The 22,990-nt window shown below is 35.0% G+C and overlaps 1 protein-coding gene across 1 annotated transcript in view; it reads right to left on the reverse strand.

Moving 5' to 3' along the window:
* Window positions 1–8,857: 8,857 nt before the first annotated feature.
* Window positions 8,858–22,990, reverse strand: part of LOC149414711 (box C/D snoRNA protein 1-like) — a 28,733-nt gene continuing 14,600 nt past the window's right edge. The window contains exons 5-6 of the mRNA XM_089643377.1: window positions 11,300–11,449; window positions 8,858–10,788 (exon numbers count right to left, since the gene is read on the reverse strand). Coding sequence (XP_089499503.1) covers window positions 10,529–10,788; window positions 11,300–11,449 — 410 coding nt within the window. The 3' untranslated portion in view covers window positions 8,858–10,528. The remainder of the gene's footprint in view (window positions 10,789–11,299; window positions 11,450–22,990) is intronic.

Genomic DNA, 22,990 nt, shown 5'->3' on the forward strand with positions numbered 1-22,990 from the left:
AAACAATGTATTAAGTTGAAATGATTTATGAAAATTATAAGTTAATTAAATTATAAGTTAATTAAATTATAAATGTAACAGAATTTTACAGAATTGAATATTTAGAATGCGAATATGACTTTTACACAGTCAAACTTTCAAATTGATTTTTCTCAAAATCGTCAATCATGCACTTAGTGGGTTTTATCAGTATACTGTTAGCAGCGCATTCGAATACTGCCGCCACAGTGTTTAGTTCACCAATTGGCCGCCAGAGGCGCCACTGTCAGCCAATCAGGCATCTACACTTCGCGAGTGGTTCACAGTATGACCGGCAGAGGCGCTGCTGGTTGAAGGCGGAAGCGACTCCACCGCCACCTACCGGCCACCCGCGGGACTAGCAAGGATGGCAAGCGGCTGAGACTTGGAACAGCGCAATGCGCGATATAACCTTACTGAATATTGGATGTTATTATTGTAATAGACCGTGAAGACAATATAATATTTCATCATAACAATTTACTTAGCGTTTTATTATTGCTAACATCAGAAGTGGGATTCGGAAAAGTATTGGCTTTTAGAATACGCCTGACTTGAAATATCGTGTTGTGAAAACAATGCAGCATGCGCCATTGCGGTGTTGTGAATTTACGTAAAAATGCCGCGTAATTACAGTGATGACAGTTTGTGAGGGCGGAGGAACGCTTTACTCCTATGCATAGCTTATGTTACCGCCGAAACTTCATTGAAGATTTGATTTTTATATGGTGCGTGAAAATTCATTTGCGATTCAATGGATTCTCAAAGAAGACCTTGCCCTTTCGTATTTGTTTCGTGAGCCGAACTTCACGATGATCGAAGAAATTGTCAACCGAGCTGTCAAAACGAAGTCGCTATCTTTTTGTGCTGGGCGCATAACCTGAAATCTAGAACAGGAGAAGAACTGTAGAAGCTCTCCTGAGGGCAAACATATAGCACATGGATATTATTCTTGAGGGCGGTTGGTGAAATGTTCGAAACCTCAAAATGTTTCGAAATTCAGTTGATAAAAGTTGACGCGGCGGTAACGAAACCTGATCCTGGTACCTGATCTAGCTGCTAAAAAGGAGACCAATTCGGTGACTTGCCTGTTATGGATACACTGGTCACAAGCGGAATGAATGAAAAGTGCCGATCAATGTTAAAGGAAATATGTTTCCGAAAATTAAAGCCCGTTAATATGTGTGGCGACAAAGAGTTTTACATCATGTCGACCGTCAAGTCGAAACCCTGTATTATGGTTTGAAGATGTTCAAACTGGTTTGAAATGGTTGGGAGATAATCGAAACCATTCGATGCTGTTTGGAATGATTCGGAGATAATCGAAATGATTCGAAGATATTCGAAATGATTCACACCCAGAAATGCCAGGTGTGGCGTCCTTTGGATTCTTCACAATGAGAGTGAACATCGAGATGTTTATCAAACACTGGCTACTGTCCGGGACAAATACTGGTTTCCGTGTATGAGAAATGTTATTAGAAAAAATGTGAAAACTTTTAAATGTTTGGTTGAGAAAAATGATACGGGTCAAAAGCCCGGGATATTGAAAAAAATGGAGATATCTTTTGCCGATGTGTTGTGTTGAGCATGTAGCAAGATCAATTTATTGTGACCCTCCGTGAAGAGACTGGATGGAACACAGCGGGTTATTGCTCTCCGGGGTGGCTTCACAAAGTACAGCCCATTAGAGGCGGTGGCAGAAACAAATATGAAAAGTGTCGTCAAGGCACTTTCGGCGATGGCGTGCCATGGGAGCTTTTGACGAGTATCAAAGGCGGCAGATGAAACGGTTCAACTCGAACCGATTCATTATTTCAAGACTTTAGGGTCATACGTGCAACGGCACGGAAGCTTTTGATGAGTATCAAAGGCGGCAGGTGAAACGGTTCAGCTCGAACCGATTCATAATTTCATGATCTTATGGTCATTCGTGCTGTGGCACGGGAGCTTTTGACGAGTATCAAAAGCGGCAGATGAAACGGTTCAAATCAAACCGATTCATAATTTCAAGGGTCATGCGTGCTAAAGCACGATGTGGATAAACAATCTCACGTAGGCTGGTGAGAGGCAGAACCTTATGGTTGTACGTGCTGAAGCACGGTGTGGATAAATAATCTCACGTAGGCTGGTGAGAGGCAGAACCTTATGGTTGTACGTGCTGAAGCACGGTGTGGATAAATAATCTCACGTAGGCTGGTGAGAGGCAGAACCTTATGGTTGTACGTGCTGAAGCACGGTGTGGATAAATAATCTCACGTAGGCTGGTGAGAGGCAGAACCTTATGGTTGTACGTGTTGAAGCACGGTATGGATAAATAATCTCACATAGGCTGGTGAGAGGCAGGACTTTTAACGTCATACGTGCTGAATAATGGGAACATTTTGATGTGTATCTAAGGTGGCAGATGAAATGGTTCCACGTGAAACTATTCATGAAACCCTCATATCGTTTTGGCGATACGGTTTTGATCAGGATCTCTAGATGAATTCCTGGATGAAAAAAAAAATGTTGAAAGATCGGTTTCGGAGCTTGTCTTATAAAGTGGATGAAGTCTTGCCGAACGATCGCTTTGACGTGTTGGGTACCAGACCCAACGGCAGCACTCACAGAGTGACGGTCACATATGAGAATATGAGGAATTGGCCGGCTGAACAAATTTCGGAGTAATGGTCAGGAAGGGCGAACAGTAAAATGTTTTCGTCAATACGGTTGTGGAGCTGAACAAATTTCAATCAGTCTAATTATTATTTTATTTTTATTTTAGCAACTGCTTTGAGGTCAAAGCAGTGGTCAGTATGGCCGTGTTAGCAGCGCATTCAAATACTGCCGCCACAGTGTTTAGTTCACCAATTGGCCGCCAGAGGCGCCACTGTCAGCCAATCAGGCATCTACACTTCGCGAGTGGTTCACAGTATGACCGGCAGAGGCGCTGCTGGTTGAAGGCGGAAGCGACTCCACCGCCACCTACCGGCCACCCGCGGGACTAGCAAGGATGGCAAGCGGCTGAGACTTGGAACAGCGCAATGCGCGATATAACCTTACTGAATATTGGATGTTATTATTGTAATAGACCGTGAAGACAATATAATATTTCATCATAACAATTTACTTAGCGTTTTATTATTGCTAACAATACAGACGATATATTGTCTAAATTAATAGATTGTGTCATATTTTTTGGAGCATTCGATTTGGCATTGCGCGGTCACGACGAAACCCCTGATTCGATAAACCCTGGTGTATTTCGCGGCTTAATAGATTTCGTAGCAGAATTAGATGCAGTATTAAAACAACATTTAGATAGTGCCACTGATTTTAAAGGGACATCAAAGACTATTCAAAATGACATATTGGATTCTATAATGGAAGCACAGAAGTGAAACGACAAATTACAGAATGTGAATTTATTGCGATTCAAGCAGATGAAACTACAGATGTCTCTACGACGACGCAAATGGTTTTGATCATCAGATATGAATGGAAGGGCAATATTTATGAACGCTTTTGGAAATATTTAATTCCAACCTCGCATTGCGCTGACGGTTTGTATACAGCCATCTCTGAAGAACTTCAAGGTTTGAACATCAGTTCAAATAAATTGATAGCTCAATGCTATGATGGAGCCTCATTTATGAGTGGAAGGGTTGGAGGGGTTCAAGCATTTGCTAATTATGTTCATTGCTATGCTCATCAGCTGAATTTGTGTTTCACAAAGCAATGTAATAAAAACCTTCTTCGCACATCTTCACGCATTTACAATTTTTTTTTCGAGGTCTCCTAAACGAATGAACGTGTTAAACGATGTAATGAAAAAGAAAATCCCTTCTGTCCCACCAACAAGATGGAATTTCAACATAAAAACTGTGAGAGCTGTTTCGGCATACTCAGAATTGTTGATACAATGTATGGAAACTATTTTAGATCAAAATAATAATGATTCGAATACTATAAACCAGGCCAGTATGTTATTGCATTATCTTAAGGATGAACAGTTTATATATTGGTTAGGTTTCTTCAACAAGATATTACCCCATTGTGACATTTTGTTTAAACAATTACAATCACGCTCTTTGGATACCATCATGATTAAGATATATATATATATCAATTCGAAAAATGCATCCAGACAGTTCGTGATTCCATAGACCAAACAGGTGAGCCCAAAGCAAATAGAAATAAAACGGTGAACTATGCAACTTGCATCGAAGTATGTGATATTATCTTACAACAGATCAAAGACAGATTCGAGTTTACTAACCATTTATTAGCATCAAAATTATTTGATTGTGAACACTTTACTCAATATAAAGAAAACTTTCCTCAAAGTGATTTCAATGAAACAGTGAACACGTACATCTTTTTAGATAAATTTAAATTGAAAAATGAACTATGTGATATATACGGGAGAAATGATTTCTCTAACGCCGATGGTGCAGTGGCAATCTTGCAACTTTTTTATACAAATAATTTAGTCGAGTCGTTTTCGGAGTGTGTGAAGCTTTTAAAAATAATATGTACAATACCTATGACATCTGTGGAAAGCGAAAGGTGTTTTTCTACCCTAAAACGAATTAAATCATTCTTGCGAAACACAATGAGTCAAGACCGTTTGAATGCTTTATCTGTACTTAGTATTGAAAAAAATTTTTTGCAAACAATACCAAATTTCACTTCAAAGTGATAGAAGTTTTTGCTCTTCACAAACAAGGTAGAATAGACCTTATCTACAAATAAGGTAGGTGGAATAATTATTTTTACCCATAATCTTTTTGTCATATTGTTTTTATTTTGGATTGTCAGTGAACCACCACCTTTTTAGGGCAGCGGCCGCCACTGGTCTGAAATGCACATCCAGCGAAGAAACCGAGGTCAGCCACGAAGAAGGCAGTGAAGATGAAGCCACCACAATCTTCTGATGTTTTCAGCGCCCTACATGTTCTCCAGTGGAGCATATCGGTGAGCCCGCAGTTGCCATCTGCCGCGTTTATGCATTTAAATGCCTTGATTAGAATTATTGTTCGTCATAATGACGATACAATGAATAAAACAAAACAAGGCACAATAAAGGATTACTTTAAGTGAATCTGTGATGTCTTTTTTGTTGCTGATTTAATTTTGTGTTAAAGGTTTTTTTTAAGTTGTAATTATTGAAAAACAGAAATTATTTTATTCTGATATTATAAAAACAAATGAATTTAAATATTCAATTGTTTTTGAAAATTCTTGTTGTTTTTATTTCATATAATTTGTACACCAATTGCCCACAGTTATTATGTTATGACTTAAATTCTTAACATTGAAAAAATAATGTAGGTAAATATTGAAGGTCAACAATAATTAAAATTTAATATGTTAACGACTTCGCAGGAAATTCTAAAGTTGTGGAAGTTGGCCCATCAATATGTACCTACTTGCATTCCCCATAATCTATTGTTTTTGTTATGTCAATACCGAATATAAATCATGGAAAACATTAACAGTTTAAACAAATACTAATGGTATAGACATTAGCGATGATAATTTGAATATTGAAATACAAGTTAATTTTAAATGTTTTCATAATATATCATGGATTATTCGATATACGTCAATCTCTGTCACGACAACTGTAAAAATAGTTTTTTTTAATAAAATATTAAAAGTATATTTGAGAAGAGCTCTCTGCTATAATCCAATCATTATTATTATTATTTGCTAACAAGATAAGTATGTAGTGAGTGGGCTGGCTAGAGCTTCAATTGTCAACAGAGGACAGTTTACTTTTAGTAGGCAGCAGACCTTTGGTCTTCTAATGGATTACATTAAAATATTAAAAGTATATTTGAGAAGAGCTTTCTGCTAACAAGATAAGTATGTAGTGAGTGGGCTAGCTAGAGCTTCAATTGTCAACAGAGGACAGTTTACTTTTAGTAGGCAGCAGACCTTTGGTCTTCTAATGGATTACATTAAAATATTAAAAGTATATTTGAGAAGAGCTTTCTGCTAACAAGATAAGTATGTAGTGAGTGGGCTAGCTAGAGCTTCAATTGTCAACAGAGGACAGTTTACTTTTAGTAGGCAGCAGACCTTTGGTCTTCTAATGGATTACATTAAAATATTAAAAGTATATTTGAGAAGAGCTCTCTGCTAACAAGATAAGTATGTAGTGAGTGGGCTAGCTAGAGCTTCAATTGTCAACAGAGGACAGTTTACTTTTAGTAGGCAGCAGACCTTTGGTCTTCTAATGGATTACATTAAAATATTAAAAGTATATTTGAGAAGAGCTCTCTGCTAACAAGATAAGTATGTAGTGAGTGGGCTAGCTAGAGCTTCAATTGTCAACAGAGGACAGTTTACTTTTAGTAGGCAGCAGACCTTTGGTCTTCTAATGGATTACATTAAAATATTAAAAGTATATTTGAGAAGAGCTCTCTGCTAACAAGATAAGTATGTAGTGAGTGGGCTAGCTAGAGCTTCAATTGTCAACAGAGGACAGTTTACTTTTAGTAGGCAGCAGACCTTTGGTCTTCTAATGGATTACATTAAAATATTAAAAGTATATTTGAGAAGAGCTCTCTGCTAACAAGATAAGTATGTAGTGAGTGGGCTAGCTAGAGCTTCAATTGTCAACAGAGGACAGTTTACTTTTAGTAGGCAGCAGACCTTTGGTCTTCTAATGGATTACATTAAAATTTGCAGACGAAAATGAACACAAATAATTGAGACAATGCTTTCGAGTAATATTTTCACATTAAAAAGATTGTTTCTACCATCCGTTTTTCAACCGTAGGCAAAGGCAATGGTTTACCCCGCTTCCAGGAAATATTTTCGTATTATGTAAAAGGGTTTTTTCCACCCGCCGTATTTCAAGTATAGGCAAAGGCAGCGGTTTACCCTTCTATTCAATATGCAAGTGCTAGCTTTATTTGACAATTCGATGCGAGCAAAGCGCTCGCACCTGTTAGTTTTTTGAAAGGATAGAGTTGTATTCTTCACTCTTCTTCATTTTATGTAGGAGAGATAGAGATACAACTCTATCCAGAATTACACTGTTATGATTTTTCTTTGGTTTTGGTTGCCGCATGTGACAGCAAATAGTGAACAATCTTGATCAATGAATATTGAATGTTGTAGCGCACCGTTTTTACGCTTGCCACTACACCATCTCTTTTCCCCGTATCATCCTGCTCACCCAAACCTAGGCGAACCAGGCTGCGCAAACGCCCTCTGCGCATTTCCCACTCTCGAGTTGCCACATAAACCACGCCCCGCCACAAGGAATGGCCTATATAAAGAGCTGCGGACCTTAATTCAGCCAGTTCGTCTGCAGCCCGCACTTGGCTAGTGCACTCTCGTCCTTTGGCACGACCCTCTAAGGAGTATTCTACTTCCATAAGCAAAGCACCAACCAGACCCCGACTGCTGCCTTAGTTGCGCTTCGTCCTATGGTACGACCCTCTAAGCAGAACACAGTCGCCGCCGCCTGTTACCATAACGGCACAAGTCAGTTTTGTTGCTCCCAAAGACTAATCGGCAAGGTTCCCTCCGATCCCGTGCTCAGTTAATTATTATTGTGATTTGATACATTGTGACTATTTTTACTATATGTGATCTGTGAACTTACCTTAAGGCGATCTCATATTCCAGGTGACCTTCGAATTCAGAAGGGGCGCGGCCTATTGGTGTTGGTTATAGAAAACTTGAGAACCAATCAGAGAAAGCCGAACGCCAGATTTATATCTACCCAGTTACGCCCATAAACGCACACTGGTAAAATTTATCAAAAATCCGGTATAATATAATATCGGCATAATGCACAACTCTTCCATTTATCAAATTTTAAAGAAGGCACAAAAAAATCTTTTTTAAACTCTTCGTTTTTTTTATGTGACATCTCACAAGAGCGCCTCTGTCTGTACAGATATATATATATTTATATCGCCATTGGTTGGGCAAGGTTGCGGGGCGGATTAAGGAAGAGGTTGAAGGAAGGGTTTTATTAATGCGGGTTTTGAAGAGAGAAATGTACTTAAAATTTGTAGTTTTTGTAATAAAATTTTGCAACAATTTTTAAATCATTTTTTATTAAGTAAATTTTTAGGTGGGTCCAAATATATAAGGTAGGTTATTTATTCCAACAAAATAGGAATAACATTCCAATAACATGGTCTTTTTTAAGCCTTATAAATGAACTCACTCGAAAAATGAACAATTCCAAAACCTGCATTGACCATTTAGAATAAAACATAAAACACAAGCAATCTGTAATGCGTGAATTGACAATAAATGACCACTTTTTAACAATCCTAGTAATAAACTTAACCCTTGGAACCTTTTAAGACCAAATACGTCCCAAATTTCGTTAAATTTTACCACTGTGCGTCGCTTCGGTACGCAAAAGCGCGCGTAATTTGAAATTGGTTTTACACTCTACACTCTTTACTCTTTGTTTTGTTCAGCTGCGTTATTTACATATTTTTGGCAACGAAATTATTGCACGGTTGTTTTTCAAATAGTATTATCATTTAAATCGACTAAATTAAATAAATTACAATACCTAATTATAGTTAGGAATTATTGAAACAGTAGTATTTTTAAAAAAATTTTAAGGAAAGATTACGTAGAGGCCTGTAAAAAACATTTAGATAAATTACATTACAAAAGACATTGCATGCATCAAAAAAAATAAAAATTAATTCCTACTCCATGAGTATATCTTACCTAAAAGTCTAATTGTGTTCGATAATCGATGATGACCGATTTATAATAATTTTTTTGTAAATTTAAATAATGATTGTAACTTATTTTATCGTTCGTTCACTTTGCAATGTATATTTGTTATTATTCTTTATGTATATCTGTTTGATTTCCAAACATAATAACATAAAATAAAAAAATATTTCTTGCGTTATTGTTTCTAGGTACCTAATTATGAAAAAAATTATTTGAACTAACCCAAATATGCCAGCATGTTTTTTATTTTGTTTTAGGCCACTGAGCGTACTTAGTTTTTTATTATCTTTCCTCCCTATTGTATAAAACTAGGTATTAAAAAAAAAAACGATTACATGTAAACTGATTTTAGTTGAAAAAATTTCACAGAACAGAGCGGCACTAAGATAAAGAACGTCTTCATACCGCCAGCGCTAGGCGGTAACTAAATACAAAAGCGTGAAACCCTTACGTAGACGGCATAGAGTTTATTTCATAATGGCAAATTCAATGTTTACCTCCCCGAAAATCGATCAATATTCGTGTAAAAATAAACAACGCGAAAATGCATATTTTGTGAAGTTCTGGTATATATATGAAAATTTCCTCCGATAATCGAATAAAAAAATGAATTTCCCACATTATACAATAAAAAAATATCCGAAAATGGGTTTGTAAATGGGATATTTTGCACTAGACAGTTTTTTTTTTAGACCTGATACTTTATTTTTTTTCTAGGCTTATAAAAGGTATTATCAAAAAAATGATCGTTTGCTGACAAGCCCAAGATGTGTTCTACTTGCAGTATTTAATTAAAGCATCTGTAGTATTTCTAAACAATCAAATTTTCAAACCAAAAACATCTGATTTTGCTTTACTTGGTATTGGATCGCCTTAAATAAATAACATTTAACCAACAATTGTGTTATAATGTAAGTATTTGCAATTCGCGATCTTTGTTTTGTGATGTTGTATATCGGTTTCGAATGTAATTAATATATTTACTAGAGGTCTAAAAGAGAGAGCTAAAACAGCGGAAAATTGGATACATAAATTCTTTATAAAAATAAGTTTTACTGTTACATATTATTATCACGAAGACGTAAACCAATATTTTTTCGTTCTCTATTCAAAATTTAATAGGAAAATCGATAAATTAAAATTACATCCACCCTTTTTTTTGTTGCCAAAATTTCGTATTACATGGGAATTCGTTAATTTCGAAATTTGATTTTTTATGTCCCGTGGATTTCGAATTAACAAGGTAATTATTAATTACTGTATTTATTTTGAAAGAAATTTTATTTTTTTAAATTTATTTGTTTTTTCATCAAGAATTCAGGAATATCTCAGGTGAAATGGCCAGGCGATTGCCTGCACATATCCCAGTGCTTCGTCGCCGTGGAAGAAGCCAAGAAAGGAATATCTCCTCAGGTAGGGAAATAAATGCACCGCAAACGACACGGGGTAACCCGGCGAGTGTACTAGCTACTAGTACTATTTACTTCTACCCATTATGTTGATTTCAATAGTAAACCTAATGATTTAATATTACTCATATTCAGACATAAAATAGAATTCTACGATTCTGTAACGAAAGACACTCACTACCAATCAAACTGGCAAAAATGCATGTCATTGATAATCGCAGACATGGATGCCATAGTTGCACTCCAGACGGTTGTTATCAGTTGGGACTCTAGTGCAGTATTCACAAAAATTAAAGGCGGCTATATTCACATAACAAAAATGGAAAATATTTTTAAAAACATAGTACATATCAGGACTAGACCAGAAATAAAGTCAGCATTGAACCTTAGTTTGAGGTGTTGTCTTCTTCACCAGAGAGCTCATCTGATGAGTAGCCAGTGACGAAGAGCAGGTTCCGAGGCTTTTGCTTCAGCTCTTGCTCCACCTGCTGCTGGATCTTGTAGCGCTCCTCGCGCGCCACCCGCACCGTGGTCAACTCCTTGTGTCTCTTAGTGTCCACAGCACCCTCTTCTTCCGTGTGACTTCTCTTGAGAGGAGGATCCGAGGTGTGGCAGATCAGCTCATCCTTATTATCCAATTCATCATCTGTAGAAGTTATACAATTAGAATACACTTGATAAACTGTCAATTTTAACATCAACCAACCAATCTCCGATAGGAGAGGGCACTACAGAAGGAATATTAGGATAAAAAATTAGGGAGATAGTGCTCACGGAAACTGTAAATCGTCTCCGTTTTATTGATAAAAAAATATTTTTTAAAAAAACTACAAACTCCATCTATTCATATTCAGTTTCCGATAATCATAGAGTGAATATAATGTAGAGTGAATATTCAAATCATTCACTAATAATACATATTGGGATTGTCATAGTTTCCGGAAAGCTGGACTTTAATATGAATTTAATAAAAATAGTATTGCTACCGCAGATAATAGAAGCACAGGGAGATACGGCATGGAGCTTTGACCAAACTATGAAAGTTGTCCATTTAGTGTGTAGGAAGAAAGGCTGGTGGGCCGCCGTTATGCGAAGATGTGATTTGCAGTAGAATTGGTTTCATACTTATCTATTGTATTAAGCTCACCCGAGTTGACAAGGTCCAGGGCATACGCATGGTCCATGGTCCTTCAGCAGGACGTGCACCGTTGGGTACTCCACAAGGCACTTGCCTGTCAGGTTCTGCTGGATGGTCATCTCCGGGTCCAGCTCGTAATATTTGCCGCAGCAGCCTGGGATGCGCTCAGCTAAACAAAATAAATACAGCGTATGGTCAATTCATTCTATTTTAACACAGGGAAAACGATAAATACATATAAAATAACTTATTGAGTAAAACGTCAAACTGTAATATTTAACCATTAAAGACAATATTATTAACCATTCAAATACTAACAAAATGTGAAAAAGAAAAAGATTCGGTGGCATCTGCGATTTGCGTTAAGAAAATGAAGATAATGTTGGTAGTTTTCAATCGAAGTATGATACAGTTAAAAATGATGGAAATTGGTATGGTTGAATTAGCTCAGTGGTTAGAACAATGCCCCGGCAAGGCAGAGGTTCTGGTTTCAATTCCCAGATGCGACTGATTCACATTTTTTGATTGAGAGTGGTTAATGTTGCCTTCAATGTGAAACAATAAATAGTGTTGATTTTTATCAATCTGAACCTCCCTTGATCTAACACCGGACATGTTACAAATAATATGGAATCAAATAAAGGAACTAAAATAAGGAGTCCATTTTTTTTTATTTTTTTTATCAATGTTGATTAAATAAAAAATACCAAAAATACCAGTATTTAAGTTTGAATGCGAATTCAAACTTAAAACTTAAATACTGGTATTTTTTTTTTTTTTTTAAAGTTTGTTTTCATAATTAAATTAATTCTCAAAGTTTAAATTTTATTAAGCCCGCCAAAACGAGCGGAATCCGAGCGGTAAGAGGCGGGGTGTGGGTGTGACGTCATTCGAACTGTGAAAACCACGTCGCTTAAACATTTTGTATGGAAAAAATTTTAATTCTTCAACAAGGAATTCCAGTAATTTTTTTACCAATGTTAACCGTCTATTAGAATTGATGTTATTAAAAAAAAACAAAAAATTGATTAAGATTTCATAGTTAAATTAATATTTTAAGTTAGAATATTTGCTTTTCCCGCCCGGTACGGTACTTGTACGGTATTGCCTCGCTATTTGTTGACTTGCCCCGCGCGAATTCAGGACCACCGCGCAGAAAAGTAAAGACCAAAAGTAAAATAACGGTTTACAGCCCAGTTCACTGTGAGACTTTTCTGGGCGGCCGGCGGCCTGAAGTGTATCACATGTTATGTGACATGTATAATAATAAAAACTTCTAAGTTATGCAATAAACAACATATTATTATAAAGCACTATACGAATATGTATCTTTAGAAATCCATTTCATATAATAATAACAACAAATACGTACATATATTTGACAAATCCAAATAAACGTTTGGCCTATACACCTCTCTCATCTAAACCGACCATCTCTCATGTAATAGAAAGAGATGCACCATAGGTGATCCGTTGTACGTACAAGTCACGACACATGTGACGTCAGAATTCTTTCGACCAATCGTGGAGCGTATACAGTCTATTGCTATTGAATGCTTTTTCAAGAACGTTTAACTAATTCTAAGAATAATAATATAGAAATATATTTATATATTTAGAATCGATATTTTTTGATCTACATGAACATATTTTTTATAAGTCAAAATATTTTTCACTCAACTTCCTTATTACCAATATTAACACATTCTTTTCGGGAAACGAGAAAACTTGTCATACGCCTTTTTACAGTAAGACGCGGGAGACGAGTTTACTCATTTTGTTGCGCAAAGCGGTAAGGAGCAGGAAACTTTTAAACAAGGGGTTCTAAATAGGTGCGGCGTCATGTGTTTTCTATTGTCGGTGGTACCGGATCTATCTACCTGTCAATACAATGAGTTTAAAACACAACAAAAAATAACAAGGGTAAAAATAAACAGTAAGAACATTACAATTATTTTATTACCTGATATACCTGATAATTTTAAGAAAGGATTTTGTTTTTGCATTTTCGTTTGTCTCGCCAGTAACGGCTTTATACCGCTTTCGTACAGACGTCTTATATTCGTGTTTCTGAGTTCATTTTGCTTTCATTAATTTTCGTATTAAATACCTAAGAACTATTTTGTGTTGGTGAGTGATATTGTTTCTTGAGTGATATTTTTTTTGATAAATATTATTTTTTAATGTTATACATAATTTAACTTTCCTAAAGATTATAATTTTACTTTCCCCGAAAATGAATCAAGATACATACGAGAGTGACGATGAATTGTTTGCTGACAATTTATCTAATTGTTCCTGCCAAAGTGACGTAGAAAGTTTATCCGATTACGATCCTTGTGAAGAAGATGTTATTCCTCTTCCATCAACGTTTACCCGAAGACGAATAAGTTCATCCTGATTTAGACCATGGCGAAGAATGGTCATCAAGAGATACTTCACCAGTTTTGGAGGAGTTTTTAGGGCAGCCAGGAATAAATACCGAGGACGTTCCTGACAGCGTGGTGGATGCCGTAAATTTGTTTATCGACGACAATTTGTTTGCGTTCCTTGTGGAGGAATCAAACCGTTATTAACCGTTAGTCGGAACCGGCAAAAATAAAAACGTTTTACTTCGTTGTTGCATACGTTCCGCCCACAAACTACGCAGTGAAACGCGGTACATGTGCAAGTTTTGCAATGTGCCCCTGCATAAAGAAAAGTGTTTCGAATGCTATCACACATTGAAGCACTATTAGGTTATAGTTTTTTTTATATGTATTGAAAATTACTAAATAATCTTGTAATTTTGTATGAATAAAGTTGTTTCGATTGTGAAATACTGTTTTTTCTATGATTCCCAAGAAAGTAGAATGTTTTTGTTCATAAAAAAAGGAATGACACATACATTGCTAAGTAAATAAATAGAGAGACATCTTTTTAAAGTAAAACATTGAAAGTTTCATCGAAAAATATCAAATAGATCATAAGTAGCGGTATGTAAATTTCGTTTTTACGAAATAGATGCGATAAAAGCGAAATCTGCATTTTATTTGCGATAAAAGCGAAATTTGAAAATTAAATACTTTCGCACCTTTTTACGTTATGTGCTTTCAAATGTTGATCAGACGCGCTAACAATTATTACAACTCTGTTCAAAACAGACAGAGACGGCATGAGTTGTTGCGTAGATGAGGAGCGAGCGAGTGATTATCGGCGCGTGGGTTGGCGTCCGTCCATCTCTTGTCTTTCAATCAGTCACTCGCTCATGCGCGTATGGTATTGTTGTGTTACTAACGTCAATATGGGCCGCCCGAAAGTAGAATTATCTGAACGAGTAAAAAAGTTGAAAGAGGATGGCTTGTATTTAAGCGATACTAACATCGTAATGTGCAAATACTGCAACGTGCGTTTGGAAGGAGAGAAGTTAGATACTTTGAAGCATACGACTTCTGTTGCTCATTTAAGAAAGAAATCTGATCCTGATCCTCAACCAGGGTCCTCTGGAATAAACAGGCAATCCACAATAGTTGGTGCTTTTGAAGTGCAAAAGCGTGCCAAAACGGAAAAAGAGGAATTTGTGCTTGGCACTGTAAAAATGTGTTTGAAAGCAAACATTCCGTTGAATAAACTAGATCATCCAGCTGTTCACAGTTACATGGAAAAATATGTGCCTGGCTCGGGTAACCTGCCTTCTGGAGATAATTTGAGACGTAAGTACGTACCACAGTGCGGTGTTTCGGAGAAAGATGAAGTGAAACAAAAACTAAAGGATCAGCCTGTAGTTGTGGTGGCCGACGAAACTTCTGACAAACAAGGCAGATGTGTCTTTGCAGTTTTACTTAAAACTGTCTCTTCAGAACCACAGCAGTCATGTTTCTTAGCAAGTGTAAATTTTTTAGACACTGCCAATGCTTCCACTTGTTCTCAAGCAATAATTGATACTTTGAAAGAATACGAAATTCAATACTCTCATGTACATGGTTTAGTGTCTGACTCTGCAAGGTACATGGGTGCATGTTTCAACTTGCTAAAAATACTACTGGGTGACCATGCACTGCACTTTCAATGCTGGGCGCACAAAGTGAATCTTGTGGGTGACATTTTTATAAAAGAATTTAAGGAACTGAACTCTATTGTGGCCAAGACAAAGTCAGCCTTTTTGCATTCTAGAAAAATGAAAAGTTCCTATTTAAACTTTCTACGACAGCATGCTCCACAATTAACTCCAAAACTTTACCCTACGCCTGTTGTAACCAGGTGGAATTCTTGGTTTAAATCTGTGATTTATTTGAATGAGTATATGCAGCAAATTATCGATTTTCTTAATGAATACGAAGACGACAATTCTAGCACTATTTACCTCAAAGAATGTTTTGAAAATGACATTCTAACCAGTAAAATTCAAGTTCAACTTACATTCGTATCAGAATTCTGTCCGAAAATTATGAAACTAATTGACAATTTAGAAGGTTTAAACTATTCGTTTGCACACATTTTGTGTATTAGAAGATTTGAAGTCCTCTCTTCAGCGTCAATGTGAAGGCTCTTTTGGTGAAAAAACAATTAATATTTTATCAACGGAAAATTCTATCGATCACAGCATGATATATATATATACAATTGTACCTATCTAACCTAATAACAATCACGACGTATTCTGTCAAAACTCCTGTTTAAAATTTCTAAAAAAACAACAAAAAACGCAAATTAACAAGTGAAAAGTGATACTATTGATTAATCGTCCACGATTTATTCTGTGGAAGTGTTATTTCAGTTTGAAATTGATGTTTTTAGACTCAGTTGTTTAGTTTAATAATTTAAAATCTTTGTTTTTATTCCCAACACTAAAGTTTTACTAATAAACTGTCGTAACCTCGATTAGTCAAAGAAATTAGTGGATGTGAAGAATACAGTGAAAGTGAACATCATATAAAACAAACAAAAAACAATAGTTAATTGTTTATGAAAAACTGTTGAACAGTGAAACTAAAAATCTAAAATAACATTGTCATCTTCCAAAGGCGATTTATAATATATAAAGAACTATACTGTCATTAACTCTTAACTCGGGAGTAGTCCTGTGGATAAATCGGTCACACCAGTTGAAATTTATATCGACGGGTAGGGCGGACGTTCGAAACTCAACCAAACCAACAGGATTTTTATTTTTATTTTATTTATAATCAAAAGCACTACTGTAAATTCTTGGCCACAGATGTCACTACAAGTTAATAAATAAATCAACAAAAGCATAAATTATTCAAATAAAAATTATAAATAACCTATTCCAATAAATAACTCACTTAAAATTTAAATCAACTTCACATTACCTAATATAACAATGACAACTAGAGGTAAAAGTGCGCTTGAACTCGATGAAATAAAAATTGAAAAAATAACTCAACACATCGATAAAAAAATGGATAACATTAAAAAAGAAATCTTAACACAAATCGAAGTATTCAAGGGAGAAACGCAAAAAGTATTGATTTCATCAGCAAACAATACGATGACCTAATAAAAAAAATCGATCTAACCATAATCCAAAACCAAAAAATTGAAACTGAATTCGAAACATTCAAAAAAGAACAACAAGACCTCAAAAAAACAGTGGAGTACCAAATTGATAATCAGGAATACGAGTCTCAGTCCAACAACCTAGAATTGCGCAACTTCCCGAACCAACCTATCCACAAACGTCATCAAATCGGTAGTACAGCCCGAAGACGCGACCTCTGTGGTGCGGGTGGGAGGCAGAAACCGCTCCGACGATTCTCGTTCAAAACCAAGAGATATAATAATCACCCTCAGCTCTAAACTAATGCGAGATTTATTCCTGGCTAAACTAAAAGAACACATTAAAACCAAAGGCCGAATTACTGCTTCATCCATAGGACTACCACATACTCAGATGGGTCACAGTACACCCATCTATATATCCGACCACCTGACTTCAAGAAAAAAATTCCTCCTGGCTCAAGCAAAACAACAGGCAAAAATAAAAAACTATAAATTCGCATGGTCGAAAAATGGTCAGGTGTATGTTCGTAAGTCTGAGGACTCTAAAATCCTTAGAATCTCGTATGAATCGGACATTAAAAAAATGTGACTGGAAGTCAACAAAAAAAATCCATTAACTAATCTGCTTATCTGTAATAATTCAATAATTTTTATTTATTTTCTTTTCTCAGTCAACTTTGCTCACATCACAAATCTATCTATAATTATTAATAATCTTACTAAACTTATCAACTTGCTTCAAATATTTATCGTAACTTGCTCCATAATTCCCCTTTATCTGATCATTTTAAATCACTCAAATATTCTTTTCTATATATATTCTATGTTCTATTCTATATTCTATTCTACAATTATTCCAATTCATCCATTTATTTCCACTGTGTTCATTTATCGAATTATTATACCAAACTTAATTTACTTAAATATTTTTAATTTCTTAATTACTTTATGTCATATGATACATGTGATACATTCAATTGTTTTAAATTATAAAATAATTTCAACTATATTAAATCCTTATATTACCATGATAATCCTAATCCTATCATATCATCAAATAAAATTATCTTACTTAAATCAATTACCTCACTTAACTTCTCTTAATAATGCTATTCAAAAATTGGATACAACTATTCTAATTAATTTCATAATTTCAAACCACTTGATTCCGTATAGACGGATAGCCTAGTGATTGTTTTTATTCTTGCACTTTTTTCACTTTTCTTAATAATTTTAATTTTGCTAATTCTAAACTATAATTATAGCAATTGTTTCAACCATTTCCTATGCATTATTATTTTAAATCGTGATATCTGTTTTAACTATTTTGATTATTGGGTCTCTTATTTTTCGATGAATTTAAATTGTTCCATTTTTATTTTTATACACATCTGTTTTAATTATTTTGTTTATCTCAATGTCTCTTATTTTTCGATGAATTTAAATTATACCAAATTTATTTTTATATATACCTGTTTTAATTTTTTCAATTATCTCAATGTCTTTTATTTTTTGTTGAATTTAAATTGTTCCATTTTTATTTTTATAAATACAGTGGTGCCTCACACAACGAACGCCTCGCACAGCGAATGCTGCACACAACGAACTTCCTTTTCGTTCATTTCACGATTCATACAACGAACTTCGCTTCACACAACGAAGTCGCCCGATCTTCTACGATCACTGCCGATTAATTGCATCCTCCCGCGCAGGCAGTCGTTAGACTCGTTAGTCACTGCGTAGTACGCTTAACTTACGCACGTATCGCAGCAATCGTTCTTCATTACGAATTAAATCGCACACGTATCACGGCAGTCGTCCTTTTAAGATAAACTCAACATTTTTTTTATATGATGGGTTCTAAAAAAAGCAGGAAGGTGATTTCTCTTGAAATGAAACACTCAATACTCCGATACTCTTGTCCGTTATTTCCGGCAGATGTTGAAGAAAAGAGAGAAACAAACGACTTTGGACAGGTTTTTCACTGCACCATCGGCGGAAAATGGATGAAGATGTGCAAGATTCGATTATTTCTTAAAATTAAAAAATGTGTGTTTTTTTCATTATGTTTTTAGATGTATCTAAATAAAAATAATAACAAAAAATTTATCTTTTTTTTATGTCATCTTACCATATTTTATGCTACAGAATGAATTATTTTTTTTAACATGTATTGTTATGGGAAAACGCGTTTCACATAACGAACTTTTCGCATAACGAACTTGCTCCTGGAACGAATTAAGTTCGTTGTGTGAGGCACCACTGCTGTTTTAATTTTTTCGATTATCTCAATGTCTCTTATTTGTCGATGAACTTAAATTATCCCATCTTAATTTGTAGATAAATCTCTTTTAACTATTTTGATTATCTCAATGTCTCATATTTTCTGATGAATTTAAATTGTCCCATTTTTATTTTTACAAATATCTGTTTTAACAATTTAGATTATCTATATGTCTCTTATTTTTCGATGAATTGTTTTTTGTTTTGTTTTATGAATCACACCACCACCAGGATACCCTACATGAGATATAATGTATTTTTCTTTAATCTATCAAGCTCATCCATTTTTAACACAATTAGTGAGTTTATATTATGCAATCCCATTCTTACAGTAAAACTATATCTAACCAATATAAAACATATTATCATCCAGCTTACTTATGTTGTAATTATTATTATTATACTATTCTAATTATTGCTCTCCTAGCTCTATCATAAAAACAACTAAAATATCTTATCTTACAGCTAAACCATTCTGAAACACACACAATTACTTATTCCAATCTCAAGTCTTTTAATATCTTTTGAGAATCAAGTATATAATCTAATTATCACTACTTTCCTGGCAACTTTTTATATGAGTCATAGCAATAATAATTATATGTGTACTCAATATAAATTCTTACACTCCGAACTAGATTCCTCTGCTTCTATCATAATAACCTTAAAAAATGTCTTATTTCATATTGTATTGCTCAATATTATCACCATACAAAAAAATAAAAAAACAATTTTTGTCATAAAAAATGAGTGATATTAATATACAAATCGAAAACCATGGTAACATAATAACCTCTGAAACTAATGTTGCATCAAATTGTATAGATATATTAAAGCCATATACACGATTAAAATTACTTTCTACAAACATTCGCAGCATAGATAAAAACTTTAATAATCTACTTATAACGCTTGCCGGTTTGAATAATATGTTTGACATAATACACTAAATAACAAGACACATGGAGGTCGGATGGAGTAATCTTCTATGTTAAAACCGAGTTAGACCAGACTATATCTGAACTATCCATCGAAAATGCCAACTGCCTTAAAATTAAAATAAACCAAACCACCATTCTTGCACTATACAGGTCACCTAAACAACAAAATATTTCAACCTTCCTAAAATCTTTAGACGTGGCCTTATTGAACTGTACATCAAATGAAGAACTAATGGTAATCGGTGACATTAACGTAGACTTACTCAAGCCCATGTCAATACAGACACTCGATTATATAAACCTGATGACTCAGCACGGGCTTGTTTCTCACACTAATGCCCCAACTAGAGTAACCGACATGACTAAATCATGTATTGACCACATATTCCTAAGAACAAAAAAAAATGCGAAAGGAATTGTATATCAATCAACCATAACTGACCACTTCTCAATAGTAATTGGCCTCATGAATAAAAAATCCATTTCCATTTCCTCATGTGAAAATATAATAAAGACTAAGATCAATTTCGAGGAATTCGCCTCCAAAATTAAATTGGAAAATTGGCTCTCTACCTTTAATTCGTCAGACGTAAATGTTGCATTTAATACATTTTCTGAAACACTATTGAAACATATTGAGGCTGCTACAGTTGAATACCCTTTGAATAACTTAAATAATAAAAAACTGAAACCATGGATCACAGATGGCCTAATTTTTTGTATTAAAAAACGGGACAAGCTCCACAAAAATTTACTTAAAAATCCAGATACAAAAGCTCAAATATTTTATAAAAAATACAGAAACATATGTAACAATCTCATTAAAATCACTAAAGAAAACTATTATAAACAAAAATTGTTCAGAGCCGGCAATAACAATAAAAAAATTTGGCAAATTATTAAAGAAATATCTGACACTAACCAATCAATACCACCAATCAATAAATTAAATATCAACGGACTAGACACCTCCCTAAAAGACGACCCTGACACTGTGACCAATCATATAAATGAATATTTTTGTATATCGGAAAAAATTTAGCATCACAAATCTTAAATAAGACATCAACCGATGAAAATTCTCTTGCCGACAAAATCAAAAACTCTGCTTGTGAAACAAATAATTCACTCACACTTAACCCCAACTCTACTGAAATTACGCAAACTATCAAACAATTAAAGCCCTCCCATTCATGTAATCATATCCTCAAACATACTCAAAATTATTGAACCTTTTATAAATCAACCACTAGTACATATCATTAACCTCAGTCTCAATAAAGGCGTATTTCCGAATAAACTCAAACTTGCTCTGGTTCAACCAATTTTTAAGGCTGGAACTCCAACTGATATTTCAAACTATAGACCAAGGCTGCCCAACCCCAGGCCCGCGAACGAATTATAAGTGGCCCGCGTGAAACATTTTCAAAAAACCCGCCAATCCGCCAATTTGAAAAAGTGTCGCGGGCCCGCGGTAAAACAAACAATGCAGCTTGCGCGCGGTCACCAGTGTTGCCAACGACGGCGATTTATCGCTATTTAGGCTATTCTTTTAATTTTTTGCGTCGAAATGGAATCCTGTAGCCACCCCCCCCCATGGAATTCGAAAAATTGCTGTGGGGTATCACATATGATGTTCGGAATTAATTTTTTCTCAGCGAAGTTCCGTAACAACCCCCCCCCATGGATTTCAAATATTTTGTGGGGAGCACTCATTTAGATTTTTTTTTGTGGGGAATTATGTTTTATAGAAATTCTCTAACAACCCCCCCCCCCCATGGAAATAGGAACCGTCAGGTATTCAGTGGCCCGCCAGTGATTCAAAATCGTCAATTTCGCCCAACTGCTAAAAAGGTTGGGCAGCCTTGCTATAGACCTATCTCCATTTTATCATCACTGTCCAAAATTAAAGAAAAAATTGTAAAAAAAAGACTTATCGACCATCTTACAAAATACGACATTCTCTCGCCAAACCAGCATGGGTTCAGAGAAGGGCTAAGCACAGACTCAGCTATTCTAGAATTAACATCACACATAACACAAGCCCTAGATAAAGGTGATAAATGTCTGGCAATATTTCTGGACTTGGCTAAGGCATTTGACACAGTCTCTCGTCCAATCCTTCTAGCTAAACTACAGAAAATCGGAATAAAGAATAAGGCATTTGAATGGTTCAAATCATACCTGACAGACAGAAAGCAATGTATTAAGCTACCATCACAAAAATCGTCTCAACCTACCAGAATTAATTTTGGTGTACCACAGGGCAGCGTACTCGGTCCTATACTTTTTCTCATATACATTAATGACTTATGTAGATTACAAATTGATGGCAATATAATCACTTTTGCCGATGATACTGCCTTAGTAATAAAAAGTAAAACATGGGAAGAAACTTTTCATAGAGCAGAACTAATCTTGAAAATTACTAAACAATGGCTGGATAATAATTTACTCACATTAAATATAAGTAAAACAAAATACCTAACATTTAGCACAAATAATCCAAATCAACCCTCAATTAATCATGTACTAAAAATACATTCCTGTAGGGATATATCTAGCTGTCTATGCAACGCACTGGAACGAGTAGATTCAATTAGATACTTGGGCGTAATAATCGACAATAAACTTCGATGGGAAGATCATGTAATTAATGCCACGAGCCGTATAAGGAAACTGGCATATATTTTCAGAGCATTGCGAAATATACTAAACAAAAACACACTAAAAACAGTATACTTTTCCCTGTGTCAATCAATCTTATCGTACGGTATAATTGTCTGGGGAGGATGCTCTAAAACTGTACTAGATCCACTAATAAAAGCCCAAAAATTGATAATACGGACTATCTACAAAGCACATTATATACAACCCACGAAGGACTTATTTAAAGACTTTAAAGTTCTTAATATAAAATCATTATATGTAAAAAATGTTACCTCTTATTTTAAATTCAAATTTACAAAAAAATATATATCCGA

This window comes from Hesperophylax consimilis, chromosome 19 (genome assembly GCF_061612785.1).
Source record: "Hesperophylax consimilis isolate HC1 chromosome 19, BYU_Hcon_1.0, whole genome shotgun sequence".
NCBI lineage: Eukaryota > Metazoa > Arthropoda > Insecta > Trichoptera > Limnephilidae > Hesperophylax > Hesperophylax consimilis.